Consider the following 24,249-nt stretch of genomic DNA (forward strand, 5'->3'; position numbering starts at 1 on the left):
ACATAAGACTCTTGCCTTCCTTTGAAAGAGCACATTGTAGCCACCATACTACTTTCTTTCAGACCAGTTCTCCTTCTGTTTGGCTAATGTGATATCCTTGACAGGTGCATCATTTATGTATCCCTTCACCTGAACATACTCAGGGTGGAGCTGAAACGTGTAACCTCCTGGGAAGCTGTCCTGCATGAATACTTCATCCAGGGATCACTTTTTGACTCATTCTTAATTCATGAAACAACACACTGAATTTTGTGCAATATTGGCAATTTTACCTTCTTATTTTTTTACCAATTCAGGAACAAATCAGCATACCACACAGGCGTCTTTTTTTATGAAGCAGAAATGAATTTTAAGGGGGAAAAAAAGGTAGATGCTTTGCACCAAAGCAGAGCCATAATTAGCCGCAGTCGCAGGCTCCCAGGTCTGCCGCGCCTCCATTTCCCGGTGGAGCGTGGGTGTTTAACGGGAGCACGCTGGCAGCGGCTCTCATTACCCGGTGACTGGGTGTTCGCGGCAGAGCTCGGGACGTTAACACCGTTTATTTATCTGGCTTCCCTTTCTCAGCTGACAAGGATGCCCGACTGACAGATCTGTCCGAACCGCGTCAAGAAAATGTTTCCGTTTTTTTCTTGATTTCAGTCTTCTTTTACCGAAGGAATAAAAATGCTTTCATAATGGATGAAGGCATAAGTAATAGGCTTCAATTAATTTTTATTACGTAGGAGTTGCCCGTTCCTTGTACTCTTGTCAGTTAAAAGATTGATACAGCAATGTGAACCAGGGAGCGCTCAAACCGGAGGCACATCCAGGCTGCTGGACTAATGGCTCCCTCATTAATATTCATGAGCCATCTCATTTAGCTGCTGCTCTTGGGACTTGATCAAAGTAGGCAACACGGCTATTGCTGGAAAAGAGCCTCGTGTGTGCACGCAGCAGGCGCTATCACAATCTATGGGATCAGCTGTGGCGATGAGCGCGCGCGGCGTCTTAAGGTGCAGCCACAATCTTTGTTTTCTGTCTCTGAGTTCTGCTATCAAAGGCTCTGTAGTAAGTGGATTAAAGGACATCTTGGTAAGGTCAGCGGGGGACGGCCATTGTAACCTTTCTTTCCTCTGTGTTTATTTCCAAAGGTCCTGCAGAAGCGAAGACCATGTAGATGTCCACATGCAGCATAATGGGAAGAGGTAATTGGGTTGGAGCTGGCCTGCAGCCTTGAAAGAGTCCTTCCCTCAACGTGCCACCACACCGTGGACATCTTGGCCATCAAAGCTCCTCTGAGCTCATCTGAAGTCATTTGGGATCTTTTTCATTCCTTTGGCTGGAATTTGAGTTTGGATTTTGATCCCGACGTTCAAGCACTTTATCCGAAGCATCCTTTCTTCGACTTATCAGAGCAATAACGAGAGCTGCAATGGGCGACATTACGAACAGCGATTTCTACGCAAAGAACCAAAGAAACGAGGCCAACCATGCCGGCGAGTTTGGGTGCTCGCTGGATGAGCTCCGCTCGCTCATGGAGCTTCGGGGAATGGAGGGAGTGGTCAAAATCAAAGAGCACTTTGGGGACACAGAAGGGTTGTGCCGGCATTTGAAGACCTCCCCTACAGAAGGTAAGTGTTCTGTAAATATATGTTTCCATAGATTTACACCGTGTTATCAATCAAGGGACAAGTGAGGCCTACACTGGGTTTTCCTTAATACGGATGCCATTTTTAACCATAATGCTTTGCAGACTACCAGTCTTCTGTTTTGTGTTTCAAGTCAGTATGATATTACTTGTTGTCGTGTAAATTTGTTTTTTATACAATTGGAAATTAGATTGTTATGTTGTTGTGTTTAAAATTGTCATGAGGATTTTGCTACTAATGGTAATCGGTTCATCAAATTGTTTTTTAAATAGAATATTTAATTAAATAAATTCCAAAATGCAATATGAAGCATGGTTTATGAATAAGCAGAAGAAGGAAGACTGAGGGACACAGCAAGACAGTGATGATGAGGGGGCGAGAGGGCTATAGCTAGTTTTAGTGAGAGATGGAGAGAAGTTATGAACTGAAAATATTTTCTAGGCTAATTCAACTTGGAGAACATTGGTAGAAGTATTGAAAATTACATCTGCATATATTGTTGTTTGCCAACAGTGCCTATTGTACTCTCTGTATAAGGTAGTGAAAGCATAGCCAGAGTTGATGTGAGCTCTCAAGACAGATAATAGCTCAACACACTTGTATTTGACTTCGCTGTCTATCACTTGGTTAACAGTATCAGGTTTGTCAGTCCTTTTCCAACCCCTTATCATGAGCTAGATCATATACACTGAATGAGTGCCCTCAATTTTGCACTGGTAACAAGCTGTTTTGCACCAGTTTTGAACTAATGGTTACACTAAACTGTCTGACACAAGTGCAGCATTGCCAGCACCAGTGCAATGTAGGCAATTTGATGCATAAGTACTTTCTCTTTTATACACGTAAAATATTTTATGCTTCTTCCTAGATTAATGTCCATTCTCCCTTCAGTGGACCTGTTTCTCCTCATTTCCCTCGTCACATTCCTCTCTATAGCCATCTGTATGGTCACTTTTTCCGTACTCACCAGGACAACCTACCTCGACCACTTCTGGTTGCCAAATAACTATTAGAGTCAACTTCCTCATCCCACAATGTGTCTTGTCTTTCTCCTCCACCCCATTCTAGCCTCATCACCAATCTCTCCCATTGTGCCTCTAGGTAGAAGTAATCCCTGGTCTCCTAAATCACTATTGGAGCTTTCTTCCCCTTTGACCCATTGGATGATTTGTCTCATCCCTCTGCCCTTCCCCTGACTATTCCAGCTAACCCGAAGCAATAGTGACTCGAATGAATCTAGAAGAAAGTTGATGTTGAATAAACCGCTCCAATTAAATACCCATTTAAATTCTTTCAAAACATATCCATTTTGCTTCTATGGGACTATTTGTTTGCTATAGTTCTCCCTTATATGACCCATTTTTAAGTCGAATTCCATAGTGAATTGGTATGCAGTGTGAATCTCTAGCTAAGGGTCAAGGCTTTTAACCCCCCCCCCCCCACACACACACAGACATTTCCATAGTTATTGAATGAAGTCTTGTTAAATAGAGAATTAAAATATGTGGTTATCGGTTGTGCCACCTGTGATCATCAGTTTATTTCAAGTTGTTTTCTTAATAAAAACTTCGCAGTTGAAATTTAGGGTTGTTGGGATGGCTGTTAATTGTTCAGCCACTGCAATCAAAACTGAGCTGAGAAAAATATTTTATTAGATAGTGAATGCTTACATTATTTCTAAACATCGTGTATTCTATGGGCTTTACCTTAGAAAGTAACCCGATCACACCAAGCAACTGCAATAGATCCTGATATTTTATATTTTGAGAGAACGCTACTAAACACCAAAACAACACCTATAAGTAAATGTTGTTTAACCAGATAACTCTTAACAAAAAAGGCTTGCTGTTAAATGGATGTGCGTTTAAAATGAAGAAAGTCTTAATGTGAGTGAAATGTAAAGGGACGAAAACATTTTGAAAAAACTCTTTTTTTTTGTTTAGATGATGAGTAACATCTGATTTCTTTAGCTATATGATTGTTACAATTTGCACATAAATTGCACGATATCATACTCCTAATTCATTTAATTTAGGAGGCTTTCACGTTAATACCAATGAAGAAATCCACAATTCAGTAACTGAATAATTAAAGCACTGACAAATGAAAATATTCATACGGTGCAATGATTTTTCTCAGGGTAGCTATTACTGTCATTGAGAGAGGACTATCTGGCCAATATTTTAGAACTTAATGTTGAAGTTTATTTGACAAATGATGAGTCACTATTTCTAAGTTTTGTAATTTGTGTTGCTCACATTGATGGTGCACAAAATATTACAGCCCTAATTACGAAGTCGGGCGGACTTGAGTCCGATCAAATACATTTCTATCAGCCAAAGAGATCATGTTATTGTATAAATTTGGATTGATATGGGAATATATCTAAATAGGCTTTTTTGCATGAGCCAAACCAATTTTCAGTCTGCAAAAGTTGCTTCATCCACTAAAGGATTTACTCACACAAAGATTTCAAAGTAAGTTAATTAATTTACATGGGTGGGTTCAGGTATTCCAAGGTGGAAATGCCTAAGACAGGGCTTGCACATACAAGCAAACACACTCAACAACAACAACAAATCTTTATTCCGATAAAAAATATATTCATAAAAGAGTCACACAAATAAAATAATACACAAACCTTAATAAAACATTCCTATTTAAAAATGTATGACTAAAGTTCATGCAGAATGGGCTCAGGACATAGACAGATTAAATATACAAAACACAGCACATCAATCACTGTTAAGGGTATGACATCTTTTTCTACTCATTTTCGTATCTTAAAACATCCAGGTATAGGAGCTTTTTCCTTCTTTGGATGGCATAAGAAACATAGCCAGAAACTATATAGCATAAGTTCACACTATCGAGGTTACAGATAAAATTAAAGGTAACATTAAAAAACATACCTATGATGTGGGGAATGGTATTCAAACTCCTTCGGCACCTTTCCACCCTGGGAATGTTGGAACAAACTTTTCTCAAGTACAGAAATTAATGCATTTCCAGTGAGGAATGGGTGGGGAACACTCAATGTTCAGGTTGTACAGGAACAGGTTTCTCATTCTCCCTGTGAAGAAAATTATTAAAATGAAGATAGCAAGTGAATCCGCACTTTCGAAGTTTACTCTAGAGAAAATATATACGTCTGATTGCTGAGTCGGTCTTTGAAATGTGTGACTGCCACAGGTTTCCATAATCATGCCCTAGCAAATATTGCGTAAAATCAATTTGAGAGAATAGCATAAAAATGTTGCTGATGAAAGATAATTACAGGTTTTACATACATTGCCTTGTCCAAAGGATTGCAGGAATGAGCTGATGAGTAAGGCTGCAAGGTGTCTGAATGTGAAAAACAGGGTGTCATAAATGTGGTTAGGCATCTGCTCTGAAACATAGTGACAAATATGACACAGCATTCATGCACAGCAGTATCACAAAAACGGTTTTAGATTGTAGAGGCATCATTTATTGTCAAGGCCTTGGGACATTTCTGCTACATTTGAATTCTGGTGCTGATGGGCTTCGGCCAATAATGTGGATCGAAAGTTGTACCAGTGGTTAGTGAGATGAACGAAGAATGCACAACTTTTTTAAGCTCAATGCTCCCCTCTGTTGAATAATATCTTCACTTTCCACATCACCTGAGAGGTCTCATCTAAAGTATTATCCTTGGGCTTGGTGACCACAAAAAGAAAAAGTTACAAGCAGGTTCCAAGATGGTACGTGGTTGAATCTCAAAGTATTCAATTTGGAATTTATAGCACGTGGACATTGAATGACTGGAGGAAATTGAAGCTTTATGAGGGGTATGATAAAATACACCAAGAGGCAAGCAAGATTAATCAGAAAACTTCTCTTTGAACTGCAGCCCATAGTAGGCGCGGGAGTGCCTGAATTGCAGAGAGTGAGAAGTATTTTTCACGAATGAGGGTAGTGATTTTATGTGAAAGACTGTTTACCAAGAGCATGCATTAACAAAACTATGGGCCCGATGTAGGTCGGTCGGTAACGGCCGAAAATCGGTATTTTCGGCCGTTACCGACCGGTATTTCAGAAATGGTATGTAGGGCCCTTAATTTTACAGAATCAGTAAATTTACCGATCGGTAAATTTACCGATTCTGTAAAATACCGAATCGGTATTTTTACCGATTCGGTAAATTTGAGATGTAGGTGGGACTCTTCTGAGTCCACAAGCCTTACAAAATCGGTATTTTACCATCAAATCCAATTTGATGGTAAAATACCGATTCCGGTGTGCATGCACATGTGTGCATGCACACCTGTGCCATATGACAGGCAGACCTGCCCTTGGGGCATGTCTGCCTGCCACATGGCACCCGAGCCTGTTTTGGGGGGGCCAGAGGGTGTCAAAGTGACACCCCCTGCACCCTTGTGAAATTCGGTATTTACCGATTCGGTAAATACCGAATCGGTAATGCCCATTCATTCCTATGGGCTTCGAAGCCCATAGGAATGAATGGGCATTACCGATCGGTATTTACCGAATCGGTAAATACCGAATTTCTCCGATTCGGTATTCCAGCACATCTGGAATACCTACATACTCACCCCTCAGATTTACCGATTCTAAATTACAGAATCGGTAAAATTCAGTAATTAAGAATCGGTAAATCAATCCTACCTACATCGGGCCCTATATGTATAGTTTTGTGGAATAGGGCAGTGTAATAGCATAGCAGTGAGAGGACCTAATTAACACTGGGAGCAGTGTGGCAGTTTAGCCTATCTTTTGCCAAAGTAAGAAGGTCAGTTGACGCAGTCCATGGATTTGATATGCTTAAGGTCATAACAATTTCACTGTTAAGAATTTTTGTTTTCTGCTGATCTGAAGACCCATTTTCAAAGTTCTTTTAATCATGCATATAAGACTTGTATTAGTTATTTTTCTTTCATTCCTATATGATTTTAGATGGTCTGCCATAAATTGTGAAGCTTAGCATTGTAAATTCTAACATTCAGGCAACTGAATATTTAATACATTTCTGTATCAGGAAAGCATGCTTGCCAATCATGCCCACTCAAGGTACTGGGGTAGAAAACGTGATCCTCATGCATTGAAAACAGCGACGTGATCCTGTTTTGAAGGCACAAAATCAAATATATCCAGGCACTGACGTTATGGTCAAAGTAGAGTGTGATGGAAAACAGCATTAATTACGCAGGCTAAGCCACACGTGCAGTTACCACGCAAGCGTAACACTGCTTGCTTTAATAACGCATATGTCTGAACCACGCATGTGTGGTTAAGGCAGTCAGCGGTCTAGTTCCAGAGACCGGATGGTAAGGGAAAGGAACTGAAGGATCAGAAGAGGAAAGATTGGGACACAGCTTGGTAAGTCAAGCGTGGGGGGTAGTGTTCAGGGGGAGGGGTAGTTTTCAGGGGTTAGTTTTAGGGCTTAGGGCGGTGGGGGAAGGGGCAGTTTTCAGGGCTGGGGGCCATTTTAGTACTCAGAGCAGGGGGGCTAGAGTCGGCGTAGTTTTTTGGCCTGGGGGCCGTTTTAGGGCTCAGGGCGGGGGACAGGGATCAGGGTCATTTTTTGGGATGGGGGCCTTTTTTCGGGCCTAGGGCTGCAGTCGGCGAATTTTTGGGACCTGGGGCGATTTTTGGCCTCATGGTGAGAGACAATGGTCAGGGTAGTTGTTTTGGCCTGGGGACCATTTTAGGGCTCAGGGCAGGAGTTGAGGTAGTTTTTTTGAGTTGTGGGCCGCTTTAGGGTACAGGGCGAGGGGGAGGGGCAGAGGTCGGGCAGTTTATTGCGGTCGGGTGAATTTCAGGGCTAGGGGACATTTTTTATGGCCCAGGGCGGGGGGTCTAGGTAGTGTTTAGTGCGTGGGGATTGCAGTGCTGAGGGCTGGTGTTTAGGGTTCATGACAGGGGGGCTGGGGTGTGATCTTTACCATGTATGGCTTTACCAAGCATGCGTGGTAAAGGCAAGTGTGGTAAAGACGCAGTCATGGTTGAGACCACGTGGTTTAGGCATGCGTTGTTGAGGCATGCTTTGTTATATCATACAACTGAGTCTGATGGCAGCATCATATTCCCCAAATGTTAACTGTCCTTATTCTCTCGGACCTCCTTGAGTGCTAGAAGTTAGAGAGCTCATGCTAAAGACTATTGTTCAGTCTTTAAAATTAATGTAAGTGTTTGTCCCTAACCCTTTAAGCTGCCCGTTGTTCTCTGGACTATTGTTCATGCAGGAAACGTAAATCAAATGTCCAAAATGTCAGAATGCTAATCACTTCTGCACAAAATACGTATCCCATGAGGGAAATCGCATGATATTTTAATTTTAAACTTAACATCTCATACAATTTAAATACATCTTTTTTCAGAGACTCTCGTTTTAAAAAGGCGGAATTAGCATTTTTGACACGGAATAAAATATCACAATTTGTTACACCTAAGTTTAAAATGAAAGGTATTTAGACACTTTTAAAGTGAAGGATTTCTCTCTGAATCTATTTATTGGTATAGCTAATAAAGGATAATATTTAGTTAATGCCCATTGAAACCATATGGTCGATTTGTTCTGAAATGTTTCCATAGGTTTTCCTTCCAACACCGTCATATGTTCTATAGCTGGCAGGCACTTATAATATGTACAATCTTCCATTTTATGTATAAAACATACATGTGCAGAAAAAGATAGTGCTAAAACATTGTGTACCTCTAGTACCTCTGTTACCTGAAGGGTTTCAAGTAATAAAATGAATCTGTATTGGCTAGAAGAGGTGATACGCAGTGGCGTAGCTACCAGCACTGCTACCCAGGGGGCCCCTAAACTTGCAGACTGGCTACAGGTAAGAGCTGGGGAGGGCGTGGCAGCTGACAGCTGACTTGTTCTCGTGGTTGGGGGGCATGATGGTAGCGGACAGACATACAACTCCCGCCAGCTACAAAAGCAGTGCCGAGCAGGGAGGACCCCCCACCCCCGCTACGCCTTAGGTGATACGTATACGTTTGAGTGGCGAGGCCAAGTACAAAAATAGTTATACATTTACAAAAATTTGGATGTAACCAAAAGGTAGGGCAGTTTTAAGTAGACCTTATAATGGAGGACTAGTACCCTCCTTAGACAATTGTTTCTATCTTGATTCTTTATGCTCTAAATCACAACGACAATTAGAGGCAGAGGTCTTTCTTCTTAGAGCTGATCTTCCAAACGACTTGAATAAATCTACGGCCAAAACTATAGATTAGAATAATCCCATAAAAAGGAGAACGCTCGCTTCTTTATAGTTACTAAAGCTTATATAGTTAGCCAAGCAATAGGTTTTTTTTGCGTGGAGAAGTAGCATTAGATAAATAATGTGAAACAGAGATTACCAAAAAGAAGAAATACCAGGCACGCAAACACATAAATAAGAAAAAATTAAGGTCCAGTAGTTAATAAAACTAATTTTGAGGTTATTCCAACCTGATTTTAAGTAGTTCAGTCATGAAGCAGGATAATAAAAGTGATGGGAAATACAGGCATAGATGACAAAAAGTGGCAAAAATATAAATGGTGAGGGTACGATTGTCTGAGCCATAGAACTTTGACTGGCACAAACTGTGGTGGTCTTTCCAGTGAAACTGTTTGTTAGCTAGCAAAAGGATGAGTTTAAATATTGGATCAAGTCGCTGAAGAAGCAAGTAGTCAGACCCCAGAATGTTTGTTACCATAAAAAAGTAAAGATGGCCATGCAGTGGAGTGTTTCATAGCTGAACAAGCCATATTTAAAAGCAGGAAGTAATTTAGGCCACAGCTAAAATATGTGGAAGGGAACTTTCACCTAATGTGGTTTAGATGAGAGGGTGTGAGCGAGTTCTGCAAAATGGGAGTACTAAAAGGTACACAGTCAGGCCAAAATGCAGGGGAGCCTACGTGCTTGTTTTGGTTTTCTGGATAAACCCCCAAAACCCAGAGATTGCTTTAGATCCAAAAACAACAAACACTTCACCTGACACAGAAAAAGATTTCTCCCTATACTTTTATGACATTTACACTGTTTTCCTGTCCTGTAGTGTAGTACCTATATCCCTGATAGGCTCTGCGCAATGGTATAATATACACTATAGTTTTGACATAGGACTGAGGCCTGTATTTCTCTATTGAGTACATTAAACTTAATTACTTGTGTGTGCCAGCTAACTCAGAGGCCACTAGAAACTTTTTTGAATGAACAAGAAGGGATTAGTTTCTGCCAACCGCATAAACATGACAACTTTGTTTCCCTTAGAGTCGGAACAATATCTTCAGAGTCGTGGAAACAATAGATAACCGTTTCACTCAGTCAATCGTGCATGCTTCGTTTCTACAGACAAAGAATTGAACACTGACATTTTGGTAACGAGGGCAGCAGCTAAATTGAATTGCGCATTCTCAAGTCCACTACCACTTTATTTCATGACTACCCATCGTATGTTTTTCCAATGTTCTGGAATTTGCATATGTGAAATCATTTGTTAGGCAGCCACACATTGGTAGTGATTTCACATTCTTCTGAGCCCTTTCGATTGAGGCACCCATTTTCCCTGCCCATACCTTTGCACCATTCTCTTAAGTCAAGGCATGGCATTTCAGAGTACAACGTTTGTTTTCGTCACTGCTAAATTGCTGTTCGAGGTTAAAGAGGAATCGAGCCCCAAACAATAAATAGTTTTCCTCCACTAACAGTGTGAAGCATCTTATGGTAAGATCAATTTAAATTTGATATATCCAATTGATAGAGAGACGAGAGTACCATACCTTATTCTTTGTCATGCCAGTTATATTTGTATCCTGTTCTATGAATGTGAATTCGGAGTTTTCCGCCTGTTGGCAATACCCCATACAATCAAATTAATAAATATATTTTTTTCTGGTTGGTCTTTAAATTAACCGTTACACAGCAGTGCACAGTTTCTTCATCCAAGTCAACAAACATTGAAAAAAGCCAATTGTTATGTTTTTTGTACAGGAAAAAAACATTGTTCAGACACACATAAGCAATGGTAGGTAACTGAAGTAGGAAAGTAGGCAACTGTGTGGATAGAGTTCAGAACTAATAGCCTATTGATTTGATTTTACAAAGGGCATGATAGCTCATCTCAGCATTTTGAGAATCATTGAGTTGGGGTAATACTTACACTTGTTTGTTACAGCACTTAGAGGCGATATGCTTCCAGCAATAGAAAACGCAGGCCCTACAGCATCTCCATGGTACTATAAAGATGAAGTAGAACAGGTAGTATAGTTAGCAAATCACATACAATGCCAGAGTTTACACATTGACTAATTGCTAGAAATCTTGTAGTTTTAAAACCGTTTTTTAATGGAAGGCATTACGGAAACCCTCTTGTTCCAAAGAAAGAAGAGAGATACAAATCTGTTTCTCCCCAACATTATGATCAGAAAAACATCTGCTATTTCGATTATCTGTTGCAAAAATGTAGTGGCTACGTATGTTGCACCACTCTGAAATAATCCAGATGGGCCAACAAGATATCAATCGGCAAGGAGCCTGTTACAAACTGTGATTGCCTGTCCTGTATTTACTTCCTGTAATGCTAAAAGGACTGAACAAGTCCTTGAACATTCTTGAGAAGCCACATTTATATTTTGCTATCACCTTCTTATTAGCCAGATTAATACATTGCTCTCTCTGAGAGAGAAGGCTCTCAGTTCATTAAAAAACTGAAAAAGTGCATCACTGGTTTATGCAAAATGACTCCAGGTTATGTCTTATAAATATTTCTTGAATATAAAGTGCACATATTTGTTCCATTATGTGGTGCAGTCTATTAACCATCAGATTCAAGTTCAGTAAAAGATCATCGATGTAGGCCAGGGTTCTGCAGTGTTGGTCCGGGAGGGCTGAATGTATGTATATGTATGTATAAACCATTTTTTAACGAGCTCTGTTACTTGGGAGTGTCCTGGCGCGATGGGGAAAGGCAGAAGAAGACAGGGCAGAGACCAGCTTAAGTCAGACTAGTGAAAAAATGAGTTTTTAGATTTTTCTTAAACTGGGCTACACACTGAATGGAGCGCAGATGGAGGGGAAGTGCATTCCAAGCCCGGGCAGCAACCACGGATATGGACTGACCCCCTAGTCTAGATCGCCTAAAGCGAGGGAGAGTCATCTTGAACAGGGAGGATGATCTAAGAGCTCATGTGGGGGCATAAGGGATAAACCATTTCTTCAGGTAGGCAGGCCCTTGGTCATGAGTTGCTCTAAACAGGAGCACAAGGGATTTGAACAGGATGCGTAGTGACACTGGCAGCCAATGAAGGCAGCACATGTGAGAGCGAACGCTCTTCCATCTCGGAACATTAAACAGAAGGCGGACAGTGGCGTTCTGGATAACCTGCAGGCGATTAACCAAATAAGCAGGGATACCGCTAAACAGAGCGTTCGCATAGTCCAGCCTTGCTAGGATGAGAGCTCGGGCAACAGTCTCTTTTGCTTTTCTGGGAGGCAATGGAAAAAATCTTCGTAGCATTCTCAGAGTAGCGAAACATGTCCCAGATTGTTTTTTTATATGCTCCTCAAATCTTAAGTCCTCCCCAAACCATATGCCGAGATTTTTTGCGGGACTTCCCATCACCTTGGGGCTGGGAGTGTTCAGTGGCCACAGTGAGTTTTTAAAGCTGGAAGGGAAAGAACCATAGAAGAGGACTTCGGACTTGTCCTCATTGCATTTCAGCTGAGCCATAGTCAGCCAGCGAAAGACTGAGGACAAGCAGAGCTGGACTGTTGTGGTATCCAGATGGTCATCTGGCCAGGTGAACAACAGCTGTGTGTCGTCAGCATATCCAATAATCTTAGCCCCGTACTGTTCCGCCAGGTAGACCAGGGGAGTGATGTAAATATTGAACAGTAAGGGACTAAGAGTGGATCCCTGAGGGACCCCGGTGAGGAGTAGTTTGGGCTCTGAGGCATAAGGCGGCATCCAGACCTGTTGTGACCTGTCTGATAGAAATGAGGACAACCAGGCCAGGGCGCACCCACTGATACCAATTGCAGACAGCCTGGCGAGAAGGAGTTCGTATGGAACGGTGTCAAATGCGGCAGAGAGGTCCAACAAAATCAGGACCGCTCTGCCGCCACCATCCAAGCACTCCCGGATTGACTCCGCCATTTCGACCAGAGCTGTCTCCGTGCTGTAGGCCGCCCTGAAACCTGATTGAGCTGGATGTAGAGCATTAGAGGACTCAACAAAGCTCTCAAGTTGACGAAAAACCACTTTCTCACAGATTTTAGCTAATGCTGGCAGAAGGGATATGGGACGATAGTTCCCGGGAACAACAACATCCAGTCCTGGTTTTTTTAGGAGCGGCAAAAGCTTTGCCTGTTTCCAGCATATAGGAACCTCTGCTGAGGATAGGGAGAGATTCACTATCTGGGTGACCTCACTGCAGACAGTACTAGCCACTTCAGCAAGTACCCGGGCAGGGCAAGGGTCTGAAGGTGAGCCCGATTTAAGGGACTGGAGAAGAGGCAGTATGTCGCATTCAGCAGCTGGTGAAAAGTCCGTGAACTGCTGAATGTCGCAGTGGCATGGCAAAAAGGGGGGGCCAGCCACTGAGCTAGCCATTGGCAGCGCAGAGAACAGGTCCTTCTGAAATTTGGCTATTTTGTTAATAAAGAAATCAGACAGTTCCTCACACCATTGCATGGATGAAGGGAGTGTGGTTGAGTCGGCAGCAGGGGATAGAAAGCTTTTAACAATGGAGAAAATCTCTCTACTGTTATTATCCGCTTTAGCGATTCTCCCTTCGTAGTAGTTACCTTTGGCTGTCTTAATAGCGGAATAGTAGTTCTTTTGGGCTGTGCGTAAGGCGGCCTTTGTCTCCAAACTGTACGCAAATCTCCATGCCCGCTCCAGCTTTTTACATCCCAATTTCAACTCTCTTAACTCGGGAGAGAACCAGGGTTGAGAAGGGGTGCGACGGAGCCTGGACAAGGTAGTATGTTTCGTGGAGACATTGGCCGCCTGCAGCACCCACCCATTAAAGCCATTGACCGCTTCACCTATCTCAGGGAGGAGCGTTGGGCGAGCCCTAGATAGGGCCTGGCCAAACGCACCCAGGTTGACCTTCTGGGGATGGCTACTGGGCAATGCAGCAGCTAATCTACCTGCCCCCTCCACCTCCCATGAAAACCTAATAAGATCGTGGTCAGACCACGTCACTTTCTCTGAGCTTAATGTCTTGATGGGGAAATTAGAGCAGACTAGGTCCAGGAGGTGACCTCCAACATGAGTCGGAGAAACCACCCACTGTTTTAGCTGAGCTAAATCGAAAACTTCCTCCAATCGGCGAGCCTCCGTAGAGTCAGAGACATCTACATGGAAGTTGAGGTCGCCAACCAGAAGGAATTTCAGGAAGCTCAGAGCCCGTGGCACTATGCACTCCTCCAGAGTATCAATGAAGTGGCGAGCATGGCCAGGAGGCCTATAGATCAATGATCCTCCCAAGGTGACATGGGGATTAATAATGAGGGAGAAGTGGAGAACTTCTCCAGCCGCCACTACATCGGACTGCTCAGTAGAGAAGTGCCACCCCTCCTTAAAAATTACAGCTAGACCGCCCCCTCTACCTGTGATCCTATCAACTCTGGCAATCTTAAATCCTCTAGGGACAGCGAGTTCCATAATCGGAGCGCACGTGTTGGTAAGCCACGTCTCCGTGATGAAAAGGAGCTCAAGCTGGCCATCCACAAGTATTTCAAAAATATCGGCTGCGTGTTTCACCATGGATCTAGCATTAATTAACCCAGCCCTAATCAACGTGGGGCCAGTTCCACTGCCCAAAAGTGAGGGAAAAGAAGGCTGGGGCAGAAAACCACAGTTGGAACACTTAGCAACCGCACAGTCCTGCCCCGGCCGCATACAGAAACCCCCTCCAGTTAGGGAATTTAGCTTCAAAAGGTCATTGCGAGAATACCTGATCCTACCAGGCGCAATCCGACCAAGGGGATGACGGGCATGATAGCTGGCCCTGGGCCCCTCCGAGGCACGGGCCCAGGGCCCTCCTTTGGCGCTCCTTCGGCGCGCAGACGGCGCGCCCGCTGCACGAGACCGCTGCGCGTTCTATGGGGCATCTCTATTTAAGGCCCAAGCCCCTCCCCGAGCTGGACCGCTAACTCCAGACCAGCCGGGGTCCGAGACTCACCAAAGATGGCGCCCGACCTGGCCCTCCACAGCAATCGGCACAAGCAAGCCGCGGTGGAACAGGGCACAGGGGGACCGGGAGGCAGCATACAGAGTATTAAAAACGGTACAATTAATTATACAGCACAAAATCAATTTGGTAAAAAATACTGTTTTTAAAATGAGCTAATGCAATAATGCAGCGGAGAGCGAGTGAGCAGAAGAGAATCTCTCGCAGTCTGCTCGCCTTTCCCAAATGATATAGCAAGGTGCTGCCACCACCCTGATCAGTCGCCCGGGCCTGCAGATTCAGATTCTATTTAAGGCCCAAGTCCCTCCCCGAGCTGGACCGCTAACTCCAGACCAGCCGGGGTCCGGGACTCACCAAAGATGGCGCCCGACCTGGCCCTCCACAGCAATCGGCACAAGCAAGCCGCGGTGGAACGGGGCACAGGGGGACCGGGAGGCAGCGTACAGAGTATTAAAAACTGTACAATTAATTATACAGCACACAACACAATTATTAAATCAATTGGGTAAAAAATACTGTTTTTAAAATGAGGTAATGCAATAATGCAGCAGAGAGCGAGTGAGCAGAAGAGAATCTCTCGCAGTCTGCTCGCCTTTCCCAAACAATATAGCAAGGTGCTGCCACCACCCTGATCAGTCGCCCGGGCCCGCAGATTCAGATTCTATTTAAGGCCCAAGCCCCTCCCCGAGCTGGACCGCTAACTCCAGACCAGCCAGGGTCCGGGACTCACCAAAGATGGCGCCCGACCTGGCCCTCCACAGCAATCGGCACAAGCAAGCCGCGGTGGAACGGGGCACAGGGGGACCGGACCGGGAGGCAGCGTACAGAGTAGTAAAAACGGTACAATTAATTATACAGCACACAAACACAATTATTAAATCAATTGGGTAAAAATACTGTTTTTAAAATGAGCTAATGCAATAATGCAGCGGAGAGCGAGTGAGCAGAAGAGAATCTCTCGCAGTCTGCTCGCCTTTCCCAAATGATATAGCAAGGTGCTGCCACCACCCTGATCAGTCGCCATGCCAGATTTGTATGATAACGCCATCTATTGAAATGTGGATATGCTAAAAATCTGACATGGATCTGACCTTCCAGGACAGACATTGGTGAATCCTAATTCTAGGCCAATGCTGTGCTAAAAAACATCAAATGGTGCACAAAGAAGAGAATTTTTCAGTAGACTGATTCAAAGCAAAAGTATGCATTTGCCGAAATGGTAGAAAATCGATGCTAGTCTTTTTTCAGATCAACATGCAGGTTGACTCAGCCTTTCATCTTTCTTTGGTAAATGGTAACTAAAACTGTAGAGGTAGTGGACTCTGAAGAACTATGTGTTGTGGCTCAATATACACCTTCATGTCATTATCTGGGGGCAATTTAGGACCCCCACTGTGCCTATGAATGGACACGTGGGCATGAGGACTTGTCGCAGGCCATATCTTCTCTTTATGGTGGACCAGCTGCACCATGCTCTGCATCTACTTTCATACACCTTTATTCTCAGCCACCATTGTCCCACAACCTTCGATATACTGAAGGCAAGTATAAAGCCCCCTAAACTCTCTACACTATGGTACAAATCATCCGGCTGGTGATTGCACATGGTGTGCAGGGGTGGTGGGCAGGTGAGGTTGTATTGTGGGAGGGAAATGTGCAACACAAGCAGAAAGTTGGCCCAGAAAATGGTTGCCTGCAAGTGACAAAGCACTGGGGGAGAAAGGATGGTAATGGGACATGGATGGTGGTCAAAAGAGAGAAGGGAATGAGATGGAGAACTTGTGGCAGGGGTTGCTAAGCAGGGGATAGAGCAGCATGGCTTGAGAGAGATACAGACAGGTATTATAGTGAACTCATTGCTCACAATGAATTACCAGATCAACGCCGTATCCTCACCTTGCTTCAACACCCTCCGCATGCTTTGAAAGACTTTAAGATGGATCCCACTGAATCCAGAAAAATGTCACACACATCAGTAGCAGACTAGACTACGGCAACATGCTCTATGCTGGAATCAATAAGAATCTCCTTTGCAAACTACAGACGCTGCAGAATGCTATAGCCAGACTGATCCTCGACCTTCCCCACCACAGCCACATCACTCAATACCTCTGCAATCTCCACTGGAAGAATAATCTTCAAACTCTTCACCCACGCATACAAGACCCTGAACAATATCGGACCAACATACCTAAACAGCTGCCTTTCCTTACACGCACTCAAAAGACACTTCCAATCAGCCGACCTCTCACTGGCCACTGTCCCCTGCATCTACAGGATGAGAACAGGAGGAAAGTCCTTCTCCTACCTCGCAGCCAAGGCCTGGAACGACCTCCCTCTCCACCTCCGACAAGCAGCCACAGTGTCCCAGTTCAGGATGGAGCTCAAGACCTGGCTCTTTGGCTGACTCCCTCAGTCCACCAAGGCCCTCACGACCTGGCTCTTCAGATGACTCCTACACTCAGTGGAGCCACCCTCCCCGGCGCCTTGAGACCCTCATGGGCGAGTAGTTGCACTTCAGCAACCCTGATTGATAGATTGATTGAGACAGGAGCCATTCTTGAGTTATGATGGTCCCACTGAATATCTTGTACCCTCGACGCCATGAAACCGTGTGACAGCTGCGCCTGCCACTCTCTCATTTTACATGGACGATGAGAGTGTAAAGATTATATGGTTCATATAAAAAATATAATTCAATTTGTTTTATACTAATTTATTTAGTCAGCTTCATCATGCAAATCTGTTTTCATACTATTTAACACCCCTGGCGAAGCTCATCACCAAAATGGGGATCAAAGTGACATCCTACGCTGATGACACTCAGCTGCTATTTACTTTCAGCGGAGTGTCAGACACCACCTTTGACCCACTAAAAGAGTGCCTCAAAAACATCTCTGCTTGGATGAACTGCAACTTCCTAAAACTTAATGCTGACAAGACAGAAGTCTTGTTCTTTAACCAAGCTATTCCCCCCGACAAATGTGTGGTAGCCAGCGGAACTGGGTGACGCGCACACTCCGAAGGACTCCTGTCCCTCGACTACCCACGTACAACTGGTTTCGGCGGCCTGTTTTGGCAAAATTAGAACCATCAGGAAATGTATTAATTTCCTGCCAGATTCAACTCGCAAAACCGTGGTCCATGCTCTAATCACCTTGATTACGCTAACAGCCTTTATATGGACCTGCCGCTTGGCCTGATCCATAGACTTCAGATTATTCAAAACGTGGCAGCCCGAATGGTCTGCATGGTCCCACTTTGACAATGCATCTCTCCTTACCTCAGGCAACTCCACTGGCCACCGATAGTCAAATGTATCGAATTCAAGGCCCTGACATTTGCCTTTTGAGCGTATCAAGGGAAGGAGCCTATTTACCTGAGGAGGAGACTTCGCCCATGTCAACAAGACAGACCTTTAAGGTCCAACCACAAACGCTATCTTTCCATCCCTTGTTTTGCGAAAGCATTAATGGTGGATTTTGAACATATGAGGTGGAGACCACTAAATGTTGGAATAACTTCCCTTCCCATTTACGCATGATGCGGTCTGAACAGGAATTCAGAAAGGCCTTAAAGACCTGGCTTTTCAGTCGGAATGACTAGAATTGCGCTTTCCTCTACCTTGACCACTGTCTGCATTAGTGTCGGGATACCCCATTTGGGGTAGCTGCACGCGTTATAGATGCCTATATTATTTATTATTAATATTATTATTTTTCTTCTTCTTCTTCTTCTTCTTCTTCTTCTTCTTCTTCTTATTATTATCATTATACTTTTTCTTCCTTTATAGTACATGTACAGCTTATGCGCCCCTATGCCATTTCAGACATTAGCTGTTATCTATTGTAAGAAAAAATGTGGTTGGGACAGTGAATGAAGAATACAGAATCTGTAGGCACATTATATAGTTAGTTCACAGTAGTTAGTAAAAGGAAAATAAGATGTTAGCTATGTTGTTAGAACCCAATTTAATTAAATGTAATCCAGCCTGAATATACTGGCCATTTCGGTAAAGACAAAAAAATATAATTAGTTGGGATGTTTTGACGGTCATTCAGTACTGACTCTTTTCCATCTTACTAATGTATGCTCTCGAAATGGACTGCAAAAATATACCAGGCATAACAGGAGCCCAAAACACTAGCTCCAGTGCATAATTTGATGCACTTACATAGTGCAAAATATACAGAGGTAAATGTAAACAGTAAGATGTGAAGATGAAATATTGTCTACATAGAAACAGAGAGGAGTGAGGTGATGAATGTAGAAGAGGCTCCAACAAAGAACAATGTTGTTGAAGAGAAAATATTTTTGATGTACATTGGCAGCCTCCAATGAGTCACAGAGTTTAATATTAGCAACACAACAGATGGGATTTTAAATTTGCCAGACAGATGCTATGGGATAGGGGTTTATATAATCATGTTTAATTGTGTCAGAATCATTGACCAAACGAGAAACACCAACGTGAAGGATGCTTTTCATCTTTTAAAATAAATCCAACAGATATGGAGTAGATAAGAGTGAATACCTTTATACCAGGTTCTCCAAAATGATTTGTCTAAACAATGGCTATTCACTCTTCCTGGGCTGGTTACATTTCAGAGGCTTAACAATGATGTAGGTGTAGAGGTCAGTGCTTCAGGTCCACACTCGTGGTACCAAAGCTCTTTATATATGCAAATACAATGTAATGAAGCATAATTTTTAATGGTTTCATATCTAGGCACAAATCCTGTTCTAGGATTAAATGCCTGTTTGTTTCCATACTGGGTTTCCAATTCACTAATTGCACATCCTGATGGTACCCCCCTCACCCACACCCCTATTAAACTTGATGCACTGATCCTGCAGACAAACTACAAGAAATCTGAATTGTCAACCTTTGCAGGAACATAAATTTCTACTGTTCACCTCAGCTCAAAATTGATATATCATGGTGGGACACACTTTATGGGATTGTCTCCCAACTATGGATGCTAATATCTTTCCATGCAACATATATATCATAATAAAAAATATCCAGAGCAGTGAAATAACCCATATTGCTATCCTAAACGTAAGTGTGAACATTTATAGATGTCTTGCTGTGTGCTGGGAACGGACATCTCAGAAGCATCCAACAGTATTGGACTACTTAAATGGCACATTGATAATATGGTGATGTTCTAGAAAAAAGTTTGAAGATAAAGGGCCAAAAATGATCCACTTTGAGTCAGTGGTTGCGGGATTGGAATATGTTACATGGCCTGGATGAATCCAATCAGAATATTGTGTGAAAAGGTGAAATACGAGGTAGATGTCGGCAAAGAGGTCATGAATGAATGAAAGATAGATGACCTAAGTATTTATTAAAATTTAAATTATTTGTCACTGTAAATCTTTACGACTGCGGTGAAATGTTATTAATTATTCTAGCACCTACATCCGGCTAATTAAGCATTATGTATCTATTAAATCCCAGGGATCGACTTAGCTGCAGAATCATTAAGTCCCTTAGACTAATTCAGTATAGCCAAATGAGTTGTTCTGTTTAGGGGCCATGTGTTAAATCACTACACCTTCCTAATCAATTTTACAAATATTTCTAACTACAGGCTCTAGGATGTTTGTGAATTCTCAGAAAAAAATGAACTGTATGAAAAATATGGGCATAAGCCTACAATTTGTAAAGTTTCTATTTTCCCAGTGAATCAAAATACTGAACATTGGGAATAGATGGGGAGCAACATGTTTGCTAAACAGTCTTGAGCCTCAAAACGTGCCTTAACTATTCTTCCCCAATTAAATCAGTAACTTAGAGAAAGTGTCAAAAACTGTAAAGGCATAACCAGCACGCACCTTTAGTTAATGGAGCAATGCCTGATTTCGAGCTAGAAGCATTAGGAAGTGAGGAGTAATATTTTAATTGGGGAGATCATGCTGCAAGTTCTAAACTTCCAAAGCTAAAACTTTGGGCCCACATGACTTCCCGGTGGTATTTCACTCTCAATTTTCAAGCTTGCTAGTACCAAAATAATGCTTGTCTTTAAATATTGTCTTTTTTCAAGGTGGTGCTTCTGGCTTTTTATAAATGCACAGTTAGGTTTAATGCCTAAAAGAGACGAATATCTTTCCCAATGCAAAAAATATATAGGCCAATTTCCATTATTAGTTCATATTGTTAGATTTTCATGAAAATTCAAGCTTTATGCATTAATGACTTTATTCCAGATGTATGGCATCTCAAAATACATAGGACCACTAGAAGCTCTAACACTAGATGCTGAGAAGTCTTTTGACCATGTTAGTAGTGATTTTATAATGAAGGCATTGACATGGCTTGGTTTTGGACCCAACATCTTGAATTATAATTGTTTTCTCTATACTGCTCCCAAAACTTTAGTTTTTGTTAATGGAATTCCATCATCCTGTATTCACCATAAAAGAGGAACCAGTCATGCATGTCCACTTTCTTCATTACTTTTTATATCTTACTTGGAATGCTTTGTAGGAAACATTTGTAGACCTCATACTTTTGCTGGAAGACAGAGTTCAAGTACATAGCACATGCTGACAAAATATTAGTATATATTTCGAACCCATAAACTTCTATTGCAGTAATTATTCAGCTTTTGATTGATTATTATGTGGCCCAGAACTGGGATTGGCACCACAAGGCAGGTCAAACTCCCAGCAGTGGAGTTCGGGGAGAATGCAAGGGAAGTCTTTGTGTCCCTGAGACTTCTTAACAGGAGACAGGCTCTACTTCAAGCCCTTGGACACTCTTCAACTGTTAAAAGCCTCAGTGTCTGGGTAGAACAGACAGGGAGGGTGGTCTGCCTTGTTTTTCCTTATGGTTCTGCGGCCAGGAAGATCGCAGGTCAGGGGACAATCAGGGCTAGACAAGAGAACAGAACCGGGTCCCTTCAACAAAACCACTGCTAAGGTGGGCAAAGTAGCAGCAGGATCTGAAGAAATGAATGATAAATCCTCATCAAAAAATTAAGAGGTCATTATGCCCTGGAAGATTATCTCTGTTCTCTGGAGCGTGCCTCAAGGAGCACCAAGTAATAAAAACCCAATTAAAATTAGTGTCCAACAGAGCAGTTGCGATTCAAAAAAGTAATGGACCGCTTTTGAATGGCTTTTTAAGTATTGCTTCAGGTGTCCTCTACTCAAGGCACTCATAGAAATGAGGTGATCCCAAACACAATTAGCTGGTTTACCCTGGGTAGTCCTTGAGGACCTGAGTCATCAAGGTATTTCTCTTTGTTGCACCTTCCTTGCGCCTCCCCTGGAGAGGCATAGGAATCTGGCGCATTCCCAGGTTTAGTAAACCTTGTAAATCTTAGAATGCAAAAAGAACAATTGGTAGACAGTGTTGAACAATGTCAAACATTCACCCCAGTACAGAGACTTGGGCTTAAATCCATCGTTGTTTTTTTTGCTCCCCATGCCATTCCAGTTTAAACCCAGCCATATGCAAATCAGTCTTGACCCTGTGCCCGATTGGAACAGTCCAGCCCGAACTGCCAGGCCAGGTCCTTTCTGGACCAGAAACAAGCATACTAGGACCGGTTATGGGGTTTCACCCCTCATCAGCCAAATCTGGGAATGCATCAGGTTCCATGGATGTTGCGTGGGAACACCAACAGCAACACCTATGGAACGCCCTTTTAATGCAGAGTAATGCATGAATGGGGCCATATTTACGAGGCCATTAAAAGCCACAGAGGGCGTCTTTATATGGCCTTGTAAATATTGGCAGGCATACTTTGCTGCCGGTTCGTCAAAAATAGTGACGCTCTGTGGGAGCAAGGGCTTTTAAATAAGCCCCTTTGTGTTTTGGGTCCTCATTGGTTGCTTGGCAACCTGGTGTAAAACACAGAATGTTTGTTGACAAATCTAAATCATTAGGTGTTTTGATTCTGAAAGGCAAATTTACATTAAATGCATTGAAACCAATATGCTTATGTTATTCCATGTTTAACATATTATGAAAAGGTGAATGCCTTCCATTTACTTTTTTAAATACCCTTGATAAACTCAATGGGGATGATTTTTTAATAATTGTATATCTTTCTGTACATTGGTACAGGAACAACCAGGTGTACTATGGTTTTAGGGGTTAGGATCTGCAGTCACACATACGGTTCAAGGCACCTAAATACTATTGACTCTAGTCTGGGTTCAGACAATTAGTTGTTTTTAGTACACATTGTGCACCCCATGTAGTTTGCGAGGTCCCCTTAGGAGATCCTATAAATGTTTTTTTTCTACATTCAGTTTTGTAAATATTTTTACTTTTGTGTATAGCAGCTGTGTGAGCATTAAATACTTTCTTTAAAAGAAGGAATAGCCTAGAATGGATAATTATAATTTGAATGATATGTGATTTGTTGGCAAGTTCTGAGTTATTAGTCTACATCAATTTTCTCAGCCTTGAATGTTCTGAATATTTCAGAAAAGGCAATGTCTCCAAAGCATTTGGGTTAGTAACCCTCAATCCCTAAATATGAAGTGCGAATGCAGATTAAGCCCTGTTGTGAAAGGGTGTTTTTGCAGGTTCTAGAATTATAAGTAATGTGTTAAAAACACCAGTGCCACAATTATCTACTACCAAATTTTGGCAGGTAACATGGGAACATTTGATATTAATTCTGGCACATGAGGAATGTGGTCCTGAATGCTCTAATTCAGCATGTAATTTCTCATGCTCCAGCCTGAAACTTAGAATATCAGGTAATTACTGCATGTAGGGAAGTCATCCTTTTTGCTCTGATCACCCCCATTTCTTGACTGATACTGGTGGTTACGGACTCTGAATGTGCCCTGGGCTCTACCAACCAGGCACAGGGCCAGTGCTTTGTTTAAAAGATATGTGGGAATTGGTGTAAATACAATTGATTCAGACAACCCTCATGTAAATCCCAAGTACACATTAGGACATGTAGGTTTAGACCAATGGACCTAATGCATTTAAGTGCTCCTTTCTATGGTGTCTGGTGTCATTTTGAAGCCAGTCCAGCCTTGCAGGCTGGTTTTATAATAAAACAACGGTACCCAAATGTGACTTTGGAATTAAAAGTACTTTCAAAGTCTAAAACTATCTTTTTATAACATATAGGTCACCCCCAGATGCACCAAGGGTAGTGTGCCTTGTAATAAATAGCATGGACATTATGAAATATATTATTTATGCCCTGGTGAGAGACAAAGTTGTTTTCCCCATTGTAGTGCTGCTATCTTCATATGCTAACAAGGGAAGGCTTTATTAAAGGTTTAGGAAGCTTACTTTCCAAAAGTACCTAAAACAGCTCTGTAGCAGCTTCTTCTGATTGGCCAGCCTTTGACAGCCTGAACCAAGCTACCCCCTGATTATATGTGAAGAGGCCTGGAAGCTGAAACAATGCATCCATCTGGTGGGAAGAGATCTGCTGCCTGCAAATGCTAGGA

General features: G+C 42.6%; 1 protein-coding gene across 5 annotated transcripts in view; it reads left to right on the forward strand.

Annotated features, from left to right (window-relative positions):
* Positions 1-24,249, forward strand: part of ATP2B2 (ATPase plasma membrane Ca2+ transporting 2) — a 1,528,737-nt gene that overhangs the window by 595,780 nt on the left and 908,708 nt on the right. For all 5 annotated transcript variants that reach the window (XM_078661398.1, XM_078661399.1, XM_078661400.1 and 2 more), the window contains exon 3: positions 1,131-1,610. In XM_078661398.1, coding sequence (XP_078517524.1) covers positions 1,412-1,610 — 199 coding nt within the window. In that variant the 5' untranslated portion in view covers positions 1,131-1,411. The remainder of the gene's footprint in view (positions 1-1,130; positions 1,611-24,249) is intronic.

The sequence above is a fragment of the Lissotriton helveticus genome, chromosome 9 (genome assembly GCF_964261635.1).
Source record: "Lissotriton helveticus chromosome 9, aLisHel1.1, whole genome shotgun sequence".
NCBI lineage: Eukaryota > Metazoa > Chordata > Amphibia > Caudata > Salamandridae > Lissotriton > Lissotriton helveticus.